The sequence below is a fragment of the Myotis daubentonii genome, chromosome 6 (genome assembly GCF_963259705.1).
Source record: "Myotis daubentonii chromosome 6, mMyoDau2.1, whole genome shotgun sequence".
In the NCBI taxonomy this organism is placed as follows: domain Eukaryota; kingdom Metazoa; phylum Chordata; class Mammalia; order Chiroptera; family Vespertilionidae; genus Myotis; species Myotis daubentonii.
The window spans coordinates 47,207,054-47,222,249 of NC_081845.1; the positions used below are offsets into that span (position 1 = coordinate 47,207,054).

At 36.6% G+C, this 15,196-nt stretch overlaps 1 protein-coding gene across 4 annotated transcripts in view; it reads left to right on the top strand.

Moving 5' to 3' along the window:
• The window catches only part of MMS22L (MMS22 like, DNA repair protein), a 110,852-nt gene that overhangs the window by 76,027 nt on the left and 19,629 nt on the right, over positions 1–15,196 (top strand). For all 4 annotated transcript variants that reach the window (XM_059700892.1, XM_059700893.1, XM_059700894.1 and 1 more), the window contains exons 15-19: positions 2,772–2,965; positions 7,633–7,783; positions 9,416–9,567; positions 10,408–10,550; positions 13,162–13,321. In XM_059700892.1, coding sequence (XP_059556875.1) covers positions 2,772–2,965; positions 7,633–7,783; positions 9,416–9,567; positions 10,408–10,550; positions 13,162–13,321 — 800 coding nt within the window. The remainder of the gene's footprint in view (positions 1–2,771; positions 2,966–7,632; positions 7,784–9,415; positions 9,568–10,407; positions 10,551–13,161; positions 13,322–15,196) is intronic.

Below are 15,196 nucleotides of genomic sequence, written 5' to 3' on the forward strand. Positions count from 1 at the left end.
TGTTTACAGAAATGATTATAAGGTCTTAAACATCTTTGTATTGTGTTACAATAACAGATTATCATTCTTCTTATCCTGACTGACACTGCTTGAGCATACAAACCATGGAGCAGGAAGTATTTTACATATTCCAGGATATATAGCTTCTTTCCAAACCAAAATACTAAGTGGATTGCACATCTCTAAAACAAGTCTGTTTTGGGGTCAGTGTCTTGTACTTAATCGGAACTTGTTTTTGCTGTGTTAACTCTTACATCGCAGAGTCTAACTGCTAGCTTTAACTTTTTAACCTAGGGGTTTGTTTGTTGTTTCAGAGCTCTGAATCAGATCCCCATAGTACTCTTAGTTATACTCCCTTATACCTCAACATTTTGTGGTGGAGAGGTCAACAGTGGTTCAGCTTTGTTGCCCATTTTAAATATTGCCTTGAGCCCTAGCCGGTTTGCCTCAGTGGATAGAGCATACCTAAGGACTAAAGCGTCCCAGGTTTGATGCTGGTCGAGAGCACATACCTTGGTTGCAGGCTTGATCCCCAGCCCTGGTCAGGGCATAGGTAGGAGGCAACCAATCAATGTGTCTCTTTCATATCGATGTTTCACTCTCTCTCTGTCTCTCCCACTCCTTTCTACTCTCTCTAAAAATCAATGGGAAAATATCCTCAGGTGAGGATTAATAAATAAATAAATAATGCTTTTCAGTGCATTTTTCTTGGTATCTTATAGTTTTTCCCCCATACAGAATTCTGGTATTGCTTCCGGCTCTTCGCAAGGCAAAGCTACATAGGGCTTTTCCAGCTTCTTTTCCTAGGCTTAGTGAAGTTTTTTTCAACCCAAGTAGGGAGAGAAGAGAATTTATCAGTGTTTAAAGTGTGCGTGCACATGTGTGTCTTAGTGCATAAGAGTGTATCTTAGTGTGTAAGAGTAAAGTACAGGCTTCAGAGTCAGATTTATATTCCGATTTCAGGGCCAGCCCTTCTTATCCATGTGACCTTTAGGTACATTATTTTACTTTATCATCTATAAAGAGGATTAATGACACCTATCTCATACAATTGTTCTGATTTTTACTTAAAAGAATTTCTAGAACATAGAGGATGATCAGAAATTATACCCCTTCCTAGGGAATAGGTTTTAGTTACTGAAGAAAAGCTTACTTATTCGGAAATAATGGGCAAAATCCATCCTATCCAAGCATAAGTTATTTATTGTCATTTGAAACCAATACTTTGAAAAAGCTATAAATGGGCTGTGCAAATGGAGGTATTATTTTATTTAGAGTCTGGTGTGTTGAAATGTACTCATGAACTTTGCTATATTGATGCAGGCAGTTGAGTTAGTTGCCAAATGGATTTTAGTGGTTGATATTCATCTTACTAAAAACTAAAGGACCTGAAATGGTTCTCTAGCCACTAGTTCAAGTTGAAAGCATCTCAGGCAGGTTTTTACACAGAGAGAACATACCAGATATTTAGTTAGCTTTTCTGAGAACTGCTTGCTATGATATTCTTTCCCCAGGCATTTGTACACCTTTTTTCAGTACTTGAAGTAATATTAAATATTATCCAAGAATACCAGTGTAAAGTATCACAGAGTCCAAATGTTGTATAATTGATTCTTATAATAATATTTGCTTATGTGTAGTTACATGAAAAGGACTAAGATTTGGTCTTGCAGCAGTTTGATCTTTTTGTGAATTGCTTTAGGTACATGTACTAGTTAATTCTGTGTTTTCTATAGTATTTCATATGTCCACTTCCCCTGGGTAAATTGATTTAAATCATCTGGAATATTGGAATTAATGTCATATCTCTTTGTTCAAGTACTATTTATTTTTAAGTGAAATGCTACTACTTTCAAAATCTTCTTCCTTAGTTCCATCAGTTATTTTCACTGATTTTTCTTTAATTGAAGAAAGAACATCTAAGGATGGTATCCATGCATTTGTGTATACTCTCAATTGATATAGCAGTAATATAAACAGAAACGGGAATAATATCATAGTTGTGCATTTAGTTTTAAATAATCATTATTAATTGCTGGGCATATTGCATAAATGACTTCTACTCCAGATCACTATAAAATATCTTAATATTTTCCCTTCTTATATTTCTGTCTAAATTTTCAATTGAAATAACAAAGTGAGCAAATCGTGAATCAAAATTTGAGACAGTATTGAATTCATGGTTTGCTATGTTATGGAGAATAACTTTCTGTTGTTTATTACTGTGTGCTGTGTGAAAATGACTGGATCTTTTTGGACCACGGTGCTAAGATTGTGTCCTTCACAATTTTGTATAATAGTACCAGGCCCTATGTCTTTTCTAAACAAGGAAAATATTTTAACTTAGAATGCCACACATAAGCCAAATATACTTACTTTCCTCTTGGTACATCAGTGTCCTAAAGCTTTTAGGAGAAGATGGTTTAAAAAATTATTTTCATGTCTAGATTGTAAGTAAAATCACTTGTCACAGTGAGTTGCAAAATGCAGACCTTCATTCAGACGCTGCCTGTTTCTCATTTAGATCTGACACATTAAAAAGCATATAATTAATGGTTGACATTAGTAATTAACATTAACTTTATGGTGCTTAATATGCCATCATTCATCCATCAAATAACCAGAATTGCATAATGTCTTAGCATAAAGGTTTAAATTATATAAAATGGTCCTTCAATTTTCATATGGGATAAATGTTAAAAGTCCAAAATGTATTTAAAGATTTTTGTAAGCATTTGTTGGATGTTAGCTATATTTTTGTTTCTTTTTAGGAATATGCATCAACAATTGTGTCAGGAACTTCGAAAGGAAAATGTGGACCTAGTTGTGCAGTCTTCATTGTCGGCTAGAGAGCGCCACCTTGCTGCAGTTGCCAGTGCACTGTGGAGACATTTCTTTTCATTTTTGAAGGGTCAGAGAATGTCACAAGCAGTGCCTTCGTCACAACTTGCAGATGCTGCTGCAGGTCAGCTTTGTCATTTGCTAATTAGTTTCTCATTTTTCAGATTCTCTCAGTTTTTCCTTCGGTTGTTTGGTAACAAACTTATTTTATAACAGTGTAATAAATATTTTGACAACCAGATGAAAAGAATTACATCTGGCTTGTTTATTATTTTCCTATTAATAAAGGTAAAAATTAAGTGGTTATTTGCTAAACATAGATAATGTTCAGTCTTAATATTACTGAATGTAGATAAACTTTTCTTATGCATGCAATATTTGGAAAGTAAATAGCGTTTGATTTATTCTAGTCCAAGTTATTTATTTTCAAATTATATGTGTCAATATCTCAGTATCGACACATGTTGTGTAAAGAGCAAAAGAATGTAGCAGGAGTTCCACTTCAATACCAGCCAGGTGAAATCAGAGTGATGTCGAATATATAGAATGTTATTGTTCTGATTCTATTTTATGTTGTAATTTTTACTTGATTTGATTATTAACCTAACGGCATTTTAGGCTGTAAAGCAGCGGTTCTCAACCTGTGGGTCGCGACCCCTGTGGGGGTTGAACGACCCTTTCACAGGGGTCGCCTAAGACCACCAGAACACACATATAATTACATAAATTGTTTTTATGATTAATCACTATGCTTTAATTATGTTCAATTTGTAACAATGACATTGGGGGTCACCACAACATGAGGAACTGTATTAAAGGGTCGCAGCATTAGGAAGGTTGAGAACCACTGCTCTAAGGGACTCTGAATCCTATGACATTGTAGGCATGAAATTGAATATATGTGCATATATGCAGTTTTCTAAGAAGAGGGTTCAAGGGATATTTTGCCCAAAATATGTTAACAAGGACTGGAATAGACAGAGATCAATATGGTGACTGTATGTCTTTAAATGCAACTTATGTGAAGGTATTTAATATATTTTTTTCTAATGCTTTAAAAAACCTAAGGTTTATTTTATTGTACCCTTGTACAGAATTTAAAAGATCTTGAATTCTGGTAGCACTTCCATAATTAAAACATAAACAATGATAGATTGAAAATTTCTGACATGGCAACGGTTTTCCAACTACTGTGATGTCTATGAAAACAGATATTGATATTCAATCAGTATAATCAAAGCAGTCATTAGTAACTGATGTTACTTATCTTCCATTCTTCATCCCAGTGAACAAAAATGATAGCACACAAGTTTATTTAATGCTGTCTAGGTGCTAAAAGTAAGTGGGTTTGATTTACATGTAAATGTAAATCAAAATACATGTGGGTTTGGGGTTTGTTTTGAAATAAAGATAGGTTAGGAGAGAAAATTTTCCTGCATTTAAAAAAAACCCCAAACCAACTGTTGATGAATATGCACTTTTATTGCCATTGGGAAAATACCAGTAGGAAAAGGACTGTCATGGAGCTTATAGTCTAGTGGAGGGACAGAATAATAAATAAATAAGTAATGTAATATGATAAGTGCTGTGGAGAAAAATAAAAATATAGAATAGGCGAGGGATAGGGTAGGCCAGGGGCAGGTTCTACTTTTATTTTTATTTTTTAAATACATTTTTATTGATTTCAGAGAGGGAGAGAGAGATAGAAACATCAATGATGAGAAAGAATCATTGATTGGCTGCCTCCTTCATGCCTCTGCTGGGTATCGAGCCCACAACCCAGGCACGTACCCCTAACCGGAATCAAACCCAGGACCCTTCAGTTCTCAGGCTGACACTCTATCCACTGAGCCAAATCGGCCAGGGCTGTACTTTTAAATAGAGTAGTCAGGGAGGCCTGAACAAACCTAACGGAGGAAAGAGGTCCATGCTATGCAGAAGTCCAGAAGCAAGAGTATTTCTGGTGTGATTGAGAAACTACAGGGAAACCATAAAAGCTTGTATGGTTCAGAAAGGGAGAGAGTAGTCAGAGATATGATCAAGAGGTAATGAGAGCTTGCCCCGGTTTCTGTGGCTCAAACTAGTTTGTATTCTACCTTGTATGCAGTTGTAAAGCCTTTTGCTTTACTCTGAGATTGGAAACTGTTGGAAAGTTTTGAACAAATGAATGATATCCCTCTGGCTGCTATACTGACAACAGACTATAGGAAGGCAAGGAGAGAAGCAGAGAGGCCATTTAGGGGACTATTGCAACAGCACAAAAATGAGCAGTTTGGGCTGAAGTGGTAGCATAGAGGTTGTGACCAGTGGCCAGATTTCCAATCCAAAGATAGAGCTGACAGAATTTTTGAAGTGGGTATGATATGGTAAGCAAAATAGATAAAGAGAGAATTCCCTGTGTGTGCTGAGATGAGGAAGATTGTGGCAGGAGCAGATTTTACGAGGGCAGACTAGGATTTTGATATTGGACATGGACATATTTTTAATATCCATTAAAATTCCAGTAGGGATGTAAAGTAGGCATGGATGGACCTAGGGTTCAAGGAAGCGGTCCAAGCTGGAAATTTAAATTTGGAAACTACTGATAAATAGTCTATAAAGTTATGAACTAGATAAGATCACTTGTAGAGTTAAGTATTGGTGAAAGAGAAGTTTGAGGACAAACTTCAGATTTGTAAGGTACATAGTAACCAAGAAAGGAGACTACAAAAGGGATGCCAATGAAATAAGAGAAAACCAAGAAGGTGTGATGCCCTGGAAATCAAATGATAGCATTTCAAGGAAGAGGAAGTGATCAGTAGCTCAGATGCTATTAATGGGTCAAGTCAGATGAGGCCAGGGAACCGGTCCTTGGATTTAGCAAGAGGGAGGTCACTGGTCACCTTGAAGAGAAGAGTACTTTTTGGTGTGGTGGTAGAGGCAAAGGCCTGATTGAAGATGATTCGAGAGAAAATGTGAAAATAGGAATTGCAGACTGCATACATAGATAAATCTTTTTGAGTATCACTGTTTACAGGAAGTAGCAGAATGGGAATGTTAGCTAGAGAGAGACGTGGAGTCAAAGAGGTTTTTTGATAACCTGGGAGACATTTCAGCATAATGCGGGAGTGGGGAGAATTGATGGTGCCAGAATGTCACTTGTTTTTTAGTACCCAGTAGAAATGGATCCTGTAAAGGACTTGGCCTCAGATTATCTGTAATAACAGAAGAGAAGGCAGAGTAAATGGGCCCCCTGGAGGCGGCTGGGTAGATGTGGTGGGAGCTTGTGTTAGTTTTCCTCTGATGTTTCTCATTTTTCTATGAAGTAGTAATTAACAGTATTAGCTGGAAGTGAGGATGGGGAAGAGAGAGGGTTTGCAGTACTCTAGGAGAAAAAAAAAAAACTGAAATGGGCTAGAGAACTGTAGGAATGCCGGCCAGTTCTAAGGGCCCACGTAAAGTTTGCAGTTACAAATTTAAAGTGACATCAGTCAGGGTGGTTGCTCACCAGCCATTTTTACTGGTGTGAATACATGTAGGGAGAAAACCAAGAGTTGAAATTAAACAAGTGGTCTTTTCCAGGCAAGCACAACAAATTAAGAGGGTTGATGGTATACACAAATAAGTACAATAGTGGCCATGCAATCAAGCTGCCTAAAAAAGGAAGGAAGGCATCAAGGCAGTGAGGGACAGGATAAAGGTTGTAGGATCAATGAATTGTAGGTCCTGGTGGAATCAAAGACTTGGTGGGAGTTGCGAACCTACAGGAGGAGAGTTGAAAAGCTAGTTTGGTACCAGAAAGTGGGTTCCTCAAGAGTTGAAATTGTGGAGAGATTGTATTTATTGTTAATGCCAAGGTCTCTTGGTATCACTGTGAGAGATAGATTCATTGAGGGAGACAATTTCAAGAAACTGAAAGGCCAGGATACTGGGAGAACCTCATCAAGGATTATGACGAGTGCTATTAGTATGATAGTGAACTGCAGTCTTTAAGGAATGAGGGTAGATGAACTAGGAAGCAGTAGATAAATGTAACAAGGAGAATTAGTGGATGGAATAGTCTGATGACATGAGAACCAAGGCTAGAGGTTTTTGGAAGGAGGAAGAAAATATTTTAGAAGCAGCAGTAAACTCACCCTATCTGTAGGGCAAGTTGTATGAGAGGTTTGGGAGAATAAATAGCCATCGTTTGAGAAATCTGCATGGAGCTAGTGCTTAGTAAGGAATTTATTGACAAACATAAATTAATATAATACAAATTAAGTTCACGGATTCCCTAGAAATCACAAAATAAAGTATATTTGTTTAACATGGTTAATTAAGGAATTCTAGTTCTTAGGTTTAGTGGGTTCTGAAGGAAGCGTAGTGTCATAGATTCCTTGTAGGTCAAGTTTTAACAGAAGAGAATGTGCAATGTCTAAGAGTGAACTATTCATCTGTGGCAGGTGGCAAGTAAATTAGCCTGATTGGAGAAAAGCAGATGCCAGAAATGGTTTTCAAAATGGGCTTTTGAATGAGGACAGCACATTAGAAACACCCAGGTTTTAATTTGCAAATTGAGGGAGCCATTATAGATTCATAACAGTAATGCTGAGATAAATTATCTAGATGCTTTCTTAGAGATCTAGATGATTACAACAGAAATGTCTTTGAAAACATTTCAGAATTTAGTTCCGTTTTAGCTTTTTGTTCTATGTTTCTAAATATGACATTATGTAGGGCTAATCTTTTTTATCACTATTGATACAATTTTGGGAGGGCAAAAGGTTTTTTACAATTTTTCACCATAAGTTTCTCTTACTTTATATCTAGATTTTACTTTGCTAGCAATGGACATGCCCAGCACAGCTCCATCAGATCTTCAGCCTCAACCAGTTAAAGCAATGATACAGCTTTTTGGTTGGGATGATATCATTTGCCCTCAAGTTGCAGCAAAATATTTAAGTCATTTCCTCCAAAACAGGTGAGTAATTTTATTTCAGGTATTCACATTAATCTATACCCATGATAGATCAGTGCATCAAGAAAGTAAAAAATATAATAAATGAAACCTAATCTTTACTATACATACTCACATTTTGCCAGTTTCTTGCTTTTAGATTTATCAGCATTTTGACAGTAGTAGTAGCAGTAGAAAAGCTAACCTCTCAGTCAGAGCGTCTGACCTCTGATGGTCAGTGCACGTCATAGCGAGCAGTTGAGCGGCCTTAGCATATCATTAACATATTACGCTTTGACTGGTTGACTGACGACTGGATGACCGGACACTTAGCATATTAGGCTTTTATTATATAGTATTGTATTATTTTCCGTACAGACACTGTAAACCTCCTTTTGCCCAACCCTGTACTTATCTACAATGTCTTATTGTGTGTATCTGTAGTGTTCTTTTTCAGCAGTGCATGTCTGCATTAGTTGCATTTGTCTATGAGGCCAACAGATGGGGAATGTTCTAATTTTTTTATTATTATTACTAGAGGCCCGGTGAACAAAAATTTGTGCACTCAGGGGTAGGGGGTCCCTCAGCCTGGCCTGTACCCTTTTGCAGTCTGGGACCCCTCAGGGGTGACCACTTGCTGGCTTAGGCCTGCTCCCCGGGGGATTGGGCCTAAGATGGCAATCAAACATCCCTTTGGCAGCCCTAGGGGGATGTCCACTTGCCAGCGGGGAGCAGACCTAAACTGCAGTCAGACATCCTTAGCTCTGCTGAGGAGACAGGAGAGGCTCCCACCACCACTGCTGTACTGGCAGCCATCAGCCTGGCTTGTGGCTGAGCAGAGCTCCCCCCCATGAGAGCTCACTGACCACCAGAGGGCAGCTCCTGCATTGAGCATCTGCCCCTTGGTGGTCAGTGAGCATCATAGTGACCAGTCATTCCCAGTCTTTCTGCTGTTAGGGTCAGTTTGCATATTACCCTTTTACTATATAGGATAGAGGCCTGGTGCACAGGTGGGGGCCGGCTGGTTTGCCCTGAAGGGTGATCTGGATCAGGGTGGGGGTCCCCACTGGGGTGCCTGGCCAGCCTGGATAAGGGGCTGATGGCTGTTTTCAGGCTGGCCACACCCCCTTTAGGGTGGGGGTCCCCACTGGGGTGCCTGGCCAGTCTGGGTGAGGGGCTGAGGGCCGTTTTCAGGCTGGTGGGCGACTGAAGCTCCCAGCCTCTTTTTTTTTTCTTTTTTTTTAATTCTGGGATTTATTTACTTTCTATAGCTGTCACTGGAGCTGAGAGCCGGCTCCAGCTCTGAGGCCGTGGCTGGCTGAAAGCAGGTATCTGGGTTTGTTTAGCTTCTATAATTGCAACATTGTTGCATCCGGAGCTCAGAGCTGGGCTGTAGCAGGCGGGGAACCTTGGCTTCCTCCATCACTGGAGCAAGCAAGCCTCATGTTTGCTTCAGCTGCATGGCTGCCGGCCGCCATCTTGTTGGCAGTTAATTTGCATATCCTGCTGATTAGTCAATGGGAAGCATAGCGGAGGAATGGTTAATTACCATGTTTGTCTATTATTACATAGGATTCCTTAATCTCTTATACTCAAGGAAACATAATGATGCCAGGTTTTATTTTTGTTTTTAATATCTATCAATTTATCTTTCAGCATGTTATGTGAAGCACTTTCTTATTCAGGCTGTGTATCTTTTCAAGCCTTAACTATAAGATCATGGATCCGTTGCATTTTGCAAATGTATATAAAAAGCCTCAGTTTACCTGATGATTTATTAATTGATATAAATCTGGAACAGGCAGTTGGTAAGTATTGCAGGTGTTGTGCTTTCTAGATAGCTAAATATATTTTAAATTTTCTGTTTTGTGCCATAAATTAAGAGAAAAGATAAAAAAAATATTTGTAATTAGCTATGAATATAAACAAAAATTTATTTCCTTTTGCAGCCCATTTCTTTTTCCTGATTTTTCTGTTACTATATATAATAATTTCTCTCCTGTAAAGATAAAAGAACTTGTTTCCTTGGAAGCCAAAAAAAAAAAAAAAAAACTTGCTCTCAGGTGACAACTATCTTTTACTATACCTTGAAGAAACTGATCACAAAATAAGGTGGAAATATGAAGTAAATAACTAGATATACACTGTGAAAATCGTAAAATGAAAAATATCCAATTATGGATAATTCTCTCCTGTTTTATTAGATATTTTGCTTTGCTTTTGCTGTATGTATAATCATCGGGTGATATTTGTGCCTTTTAAAAAAAAATATTTTCATACAGTTCTGGTTGCCTGTAGGGCATGCCTTTTCCTAACGCTGTTCTTTATGGCCATTTATGAATTGCACAAAGGCTGGACTGAAAAATGCTCCAGACTTACTTTGATATGTTATTACATCAGTTGGTTTAACATGAATAACTTCTTTAGGGCTGTGTTGTTCAAACAAGTACATGTTTATTTTTAAATAAAACCTTTACTTAGTGACAAAAAATTAATTCAAAGTTTTTAATTATGTGGAAATTTGAATTTTAAAGGAAAGCATCTCATAAATTAAGAATACTACATTTCCTGCTCTCTTATTCATATACATATAAAATATAAATTTATATAATAAACATTACATAAATGTCGTTACTTTCTTTTAACAGAAAAAGAGTACATGGAACAGTTGTCCGAACTGACAAGATTGCTGTTTAAACTCTCAGAAGTAAAGAATATTTTCTCAGAGGCTCAAGTTGAATATTTACCCACCCCAGAAGACCCTAAAAGAGCACTAATTCAATTCCTTGAGGTATTTCTAACTTAATAGTATAATTAAGATACAATCATATTTCCAAAAACCTTGAAGTGTTCATAGTGCTTTTCTATAAAAGGAAATCTTCTAAATTGAATCATATTATTGGGTGCCCAATATTATGAAATTCTGGAGGATTAACAATATGGATCTAAGGTAGAGTACAATTCACTCTTAAAGGCATAAGAATTACATTTAATGAAATACAGGAGAAGAGAATGCTACATATACTAGTAAGCCTTTCACCTTACATTAAAGCTAACCTAAATTGTAGGAATATCTTATTGTTGAAATTGTTGGATAACAATATTCTTTAGGTGCTTGGGAACTAAATTTTCTTGTATGTGGTTCATAATACTTCGAACTAACTGTTTACTATCCTGTAATAAACAGTGTAAATTTTACAGTAAAAAATTTAATTTCTTCAGCATAAGCAGCACCTACTTTATATGATAGTGTGATTGGGGCTTTAAAATTCAATCCATTTGTTCTGTCTCCATAAAAAAAAAACTTCCAATCAACATTTTATTTTCAGTTATTCATTTTGTAGGAATACATGTGATAGTTTTTCCTTTATTGCCTAGTTGAGGTTATTAATGTGTTTGGATTTGTGTTTCTCTAAGCTATTCATAGTAAAAGTTGATTTATTTTCCCACAAAGAGATTGGTTTTGACTGCAATGCAAATAATTAAAACCCATAAGCTTTTTTTACAAATGTGAAATCTTCCATCGGTTTTCATTAAGTTCAAGTACAGTTTTATGACAATTAGCAATGTCAGATAAATTCTAAAAATACCTAATAATAGTACCTGCAGATATAAAATACACATTTTGCCTAGTTGGTGTGGCTCAATGGTTGCCACTGTTCTATTCCTGGTCACTGTTCTATTCCTGGTCCAGACACATGCATGCTTGATCCCCAGTAAAGGGCATGCAGAAGTTTCTATCTCTCCCTCTTCCTTTTTCTCTGAAATCAATAAAAATATATTTAAAATAAAATAAAATACACATTTTGTTCAGTCTTTTATTTGGTGGTTGATTGGATCTCAATCTGTAATTAATTATAGATTTATGCCTGGAATCGTCCTGGACCAGAAAGGGAGGTAGAAGTCATGCATTCCACTGACCGTTTTGGAAAGCTCTTTTAATTCAATCCAGCCCACATTAGTTATTCTCTTGGCAACCAGTAAATAATAGTTGTGTGCTAAATGCTAGATAGTACATACTATGTTAGGATTTCTTAGGGATTTGAAGAACCAAAAGAAGTAGTCCTTGATCTTAAAGGACTTGCCTGAAAATATAGAATATACACAAAGGTTAAAATAATAATATATGACAGTATAGTATATGCTAAGTGCTAATTAGTTGATAGATGAATCAGTGGATTAAGAATTCAGAGCATCTTAATATAAAAAGTTTGGATTTTATGCCATGAACAGTGTGAATGCTTTATACATTTTTAAGTAGGTCTAATTTGATTAAATGACTTTTCTGGAAAATTAATAACAATAGAGTGGATTCAGGGAGCATCTGAAAGCTCTTTGACTTTAACCACCTGTCTCTCCTGCTCTCTGAGTGACATCATCATGACTTTCCACTCTCTTTTCTCTAAGTGCAACATCCTCTCAAGGTCTCACTTGATTACCTATCTATCTGAACTATATCCCTGAGGGTCTCAATTCAACTACCCTTACCAACACACTCAAAGTCATCTACCCTTTGTCTTTTGGTCACACCTGCAAACCCTCAACCTTGATTTGGTGCAACCGCTTACTTTCTCTCTGTCTTATCTGCTGAGAGCTGCAGTAGAAAAATCACCTAACTGTATACATTGGTACCATTGTGTCCAGTTCAGGTCATTGAAATCCACCATAAGTTCCCAATAATAGTTAGAAAACTTTAGTACTCAAACCTTCTAACCCATTTCTAGCTAGTCTCTTTTGTCTTCTATTCTTTTTGTGCTTATTTTCACCCTTCCTCAGTTTATTCTTTTATTGATTTCCTCTTCTTCCCACTTCACTGTTCTCCTTACTATCTCACTGTCTCATCTTACATTTCTCTCTTCCATCTCCTATTTTCCATCTCTACTCTTTGTGCCTCATCCTTTTTTCCTCTGAGGAAGCTAAGCTGGCATCTAATGGCTCATAAGGAAAAATTTTTTTTTGGGGGGGGGGGGATCAATTCATAATCTCAAAGCTGAACTTTATAGAGGTCTTACTTGCAAACATTTGGTAACCTTTGTTACCAAAGGTCTTCTTTGTATGAATTTTGGGATTTTGAATTTCCAGTGTTATGCTAGGATATTTGGAAGTCTCTCTGTGATTTTGGTTATAAGCTTCTTTTACTTCTTTTTACTAATATTTTGCTGAGTCAGATCTTGAATGAATAAGTATTGGTGAATTGTTTTTTTTGTTCTCACTTTAACCTTTAATTATTAAAAGACAATTCTTTTTAGTTGCATTTTAATTACTGTGAACATTTATTGAAAAGTTAAGGATGAAGGCTTAAATATAAGGTATGTGCCTAGAGAGAGAAATTAACCTTTATTTTTAAAAGTCTATACTTTATAAAACTTGGAAAGCTAAATCATCTTTTCCCTTATTTATAGGCTGTTGGTATAACTTACAGGAATCTGCAGAAACCTTCTGATAAATCTGCCATGGTCAAAAAGTCCTTAGAATACCTTGGTGAAATATTAAAATATATAAAACCTTATTTGGGGAAAAAAATATCCAGTGCAGGGCTGCAACTGACATATAGGATGATGGGTATGTATTTCTGACATTATTAAAACTTTGTGAGGTTGAGTCTTTTTCATGATGGATAGGAATATACTAATATAGTAGCTAAATCACCGTTCTCCTTACAATCATAAGAATAATCTGAAAGACAAAATAATTCATGTTGGCTTTCAAGCGTATCTCCATCTTGCCCCACCTTTCTTCAGAACTTTTCTTGTTATGCTTGTGTTAATATTAAAATTAATTATGATCAGTACAGAAAATATGCCAACACCAATTTGCTATCAGTAGTTTGTTATGAATCACTTACATTGTGAATACCTGGATAACTAAAATGGACATTCTTTTTAGTACTTACCTATGCTTTGTTAGAATTTGAAATATCAGAAAACCATTACTTCCTTTTATTTTTATGGTTTGCTCTCTATGAAGAAGGTCAGGAAAGAATTTATTACAGCACTGAAGATATTTATGCTTCAAACCTTGTTTCTCCCAACATTATGTTTCCTTCTTTCAAAAAGAAATCTTTTTCTGTGCCTGTTCTGTAATAACAAAGTGCATCCTTCTTTAAGAAGTCACTAATTTGAATACCTTTGTTCTCTAAAATCATGTTGCTAACCAAAAATAGGAACTGGATAAAGAGAAATGAGAAGGATTTCTTCAGAAGTTTTTATACAGAATTGAAGGTGTTTCATTTTTTTTATTTCTTCTCTGGCCAAAACCTTGTATCTGTTCCCTTTGATCTTGTAAACATATGAATAAAACTGATCTGGGCTGTGTGAAACCTTTTATATTTGTTGTAAAATATAATGGAAAATTTGAAATGTGTAAATATGGATGTTTTAGAATGTAGTGAAAACTATAGTAGTAATTCAGGCATCTTAATTTTAGAGAAAAATATAAGTGAGAATTTATCATAAAGTTAACATAGTAGAATGTAGATTAATAAGTATTTCAGCATTTAGGCTTATACTTTATTAGTCTGCCAAGCTAATATGATTTCCAGGTATATCTTTATTTTTATGAGATATATAATAGACTTAACCAGGAACTGCAAAATCATTTTTGGATTGGTGATATGTAAACCCACAGCAAAAGTCTCCTGATGAAGAAATGATGGCCTTGTTTGTTTTGTTACAAGATTGTTTTTATTTATTGGCAGATTGATTTGTATTCTTTCCTTTTGTCTAGATCTCATAGACTGGGAATAGAGTATACTGCTACAATATTACCCATTTAACTTACTAGAAAGTTTAAACCTGTTCTAAGTATGCAGAACTGGGATACAATATCTTCTTGAGAGAAAGGGAGTGAATCATTGAAATATTGTGCTTTACCTTGCCAGTTCCTAACTGGGAATACTACTGCTATTCACTTGCAAGGTTCAAACTTTTGATGAAATCACACTTCAGATTAAGGCATTCAGGGTCTTCATTGTAACTCAGTGATTTTTTTTTTTTTTTGAGAGGAGAATTGATAAATAAGTAATATTTTCAACTTTCCTCTTTATATCTTTTTTCCCCCCTCTAGACGCCCAGTGCACGAAATTTGTGCACTGGGGAAGGGGAGGGGTTCACCTCATCCCAACCTGTGCCCTCTCACAATCCAGGACCACTCTGGGGATGTCCACCTGCCAGCTAAGGCCCAACCCATCTGCAGCGGAGGCGGGAGAGGCTCCCGCCCCTGCCATTGTGCTCGCTGGCCATGAGCCCGGATTCCGGCTGAGCGGCGCTCCCCCCGTGGGAGTACACTGACCACCAGGGGGGCAGCTCCTGCGTTGAGCATCTGCCCCTTGGTGGTCAGTGCACATCATAGCGACTGGTTCTGCTGGTTGTTCTGCCATTTGGTCGATTTGCATATTAGGGTTTTATTATATTGGATACTTTATATTTTTTTACTTTT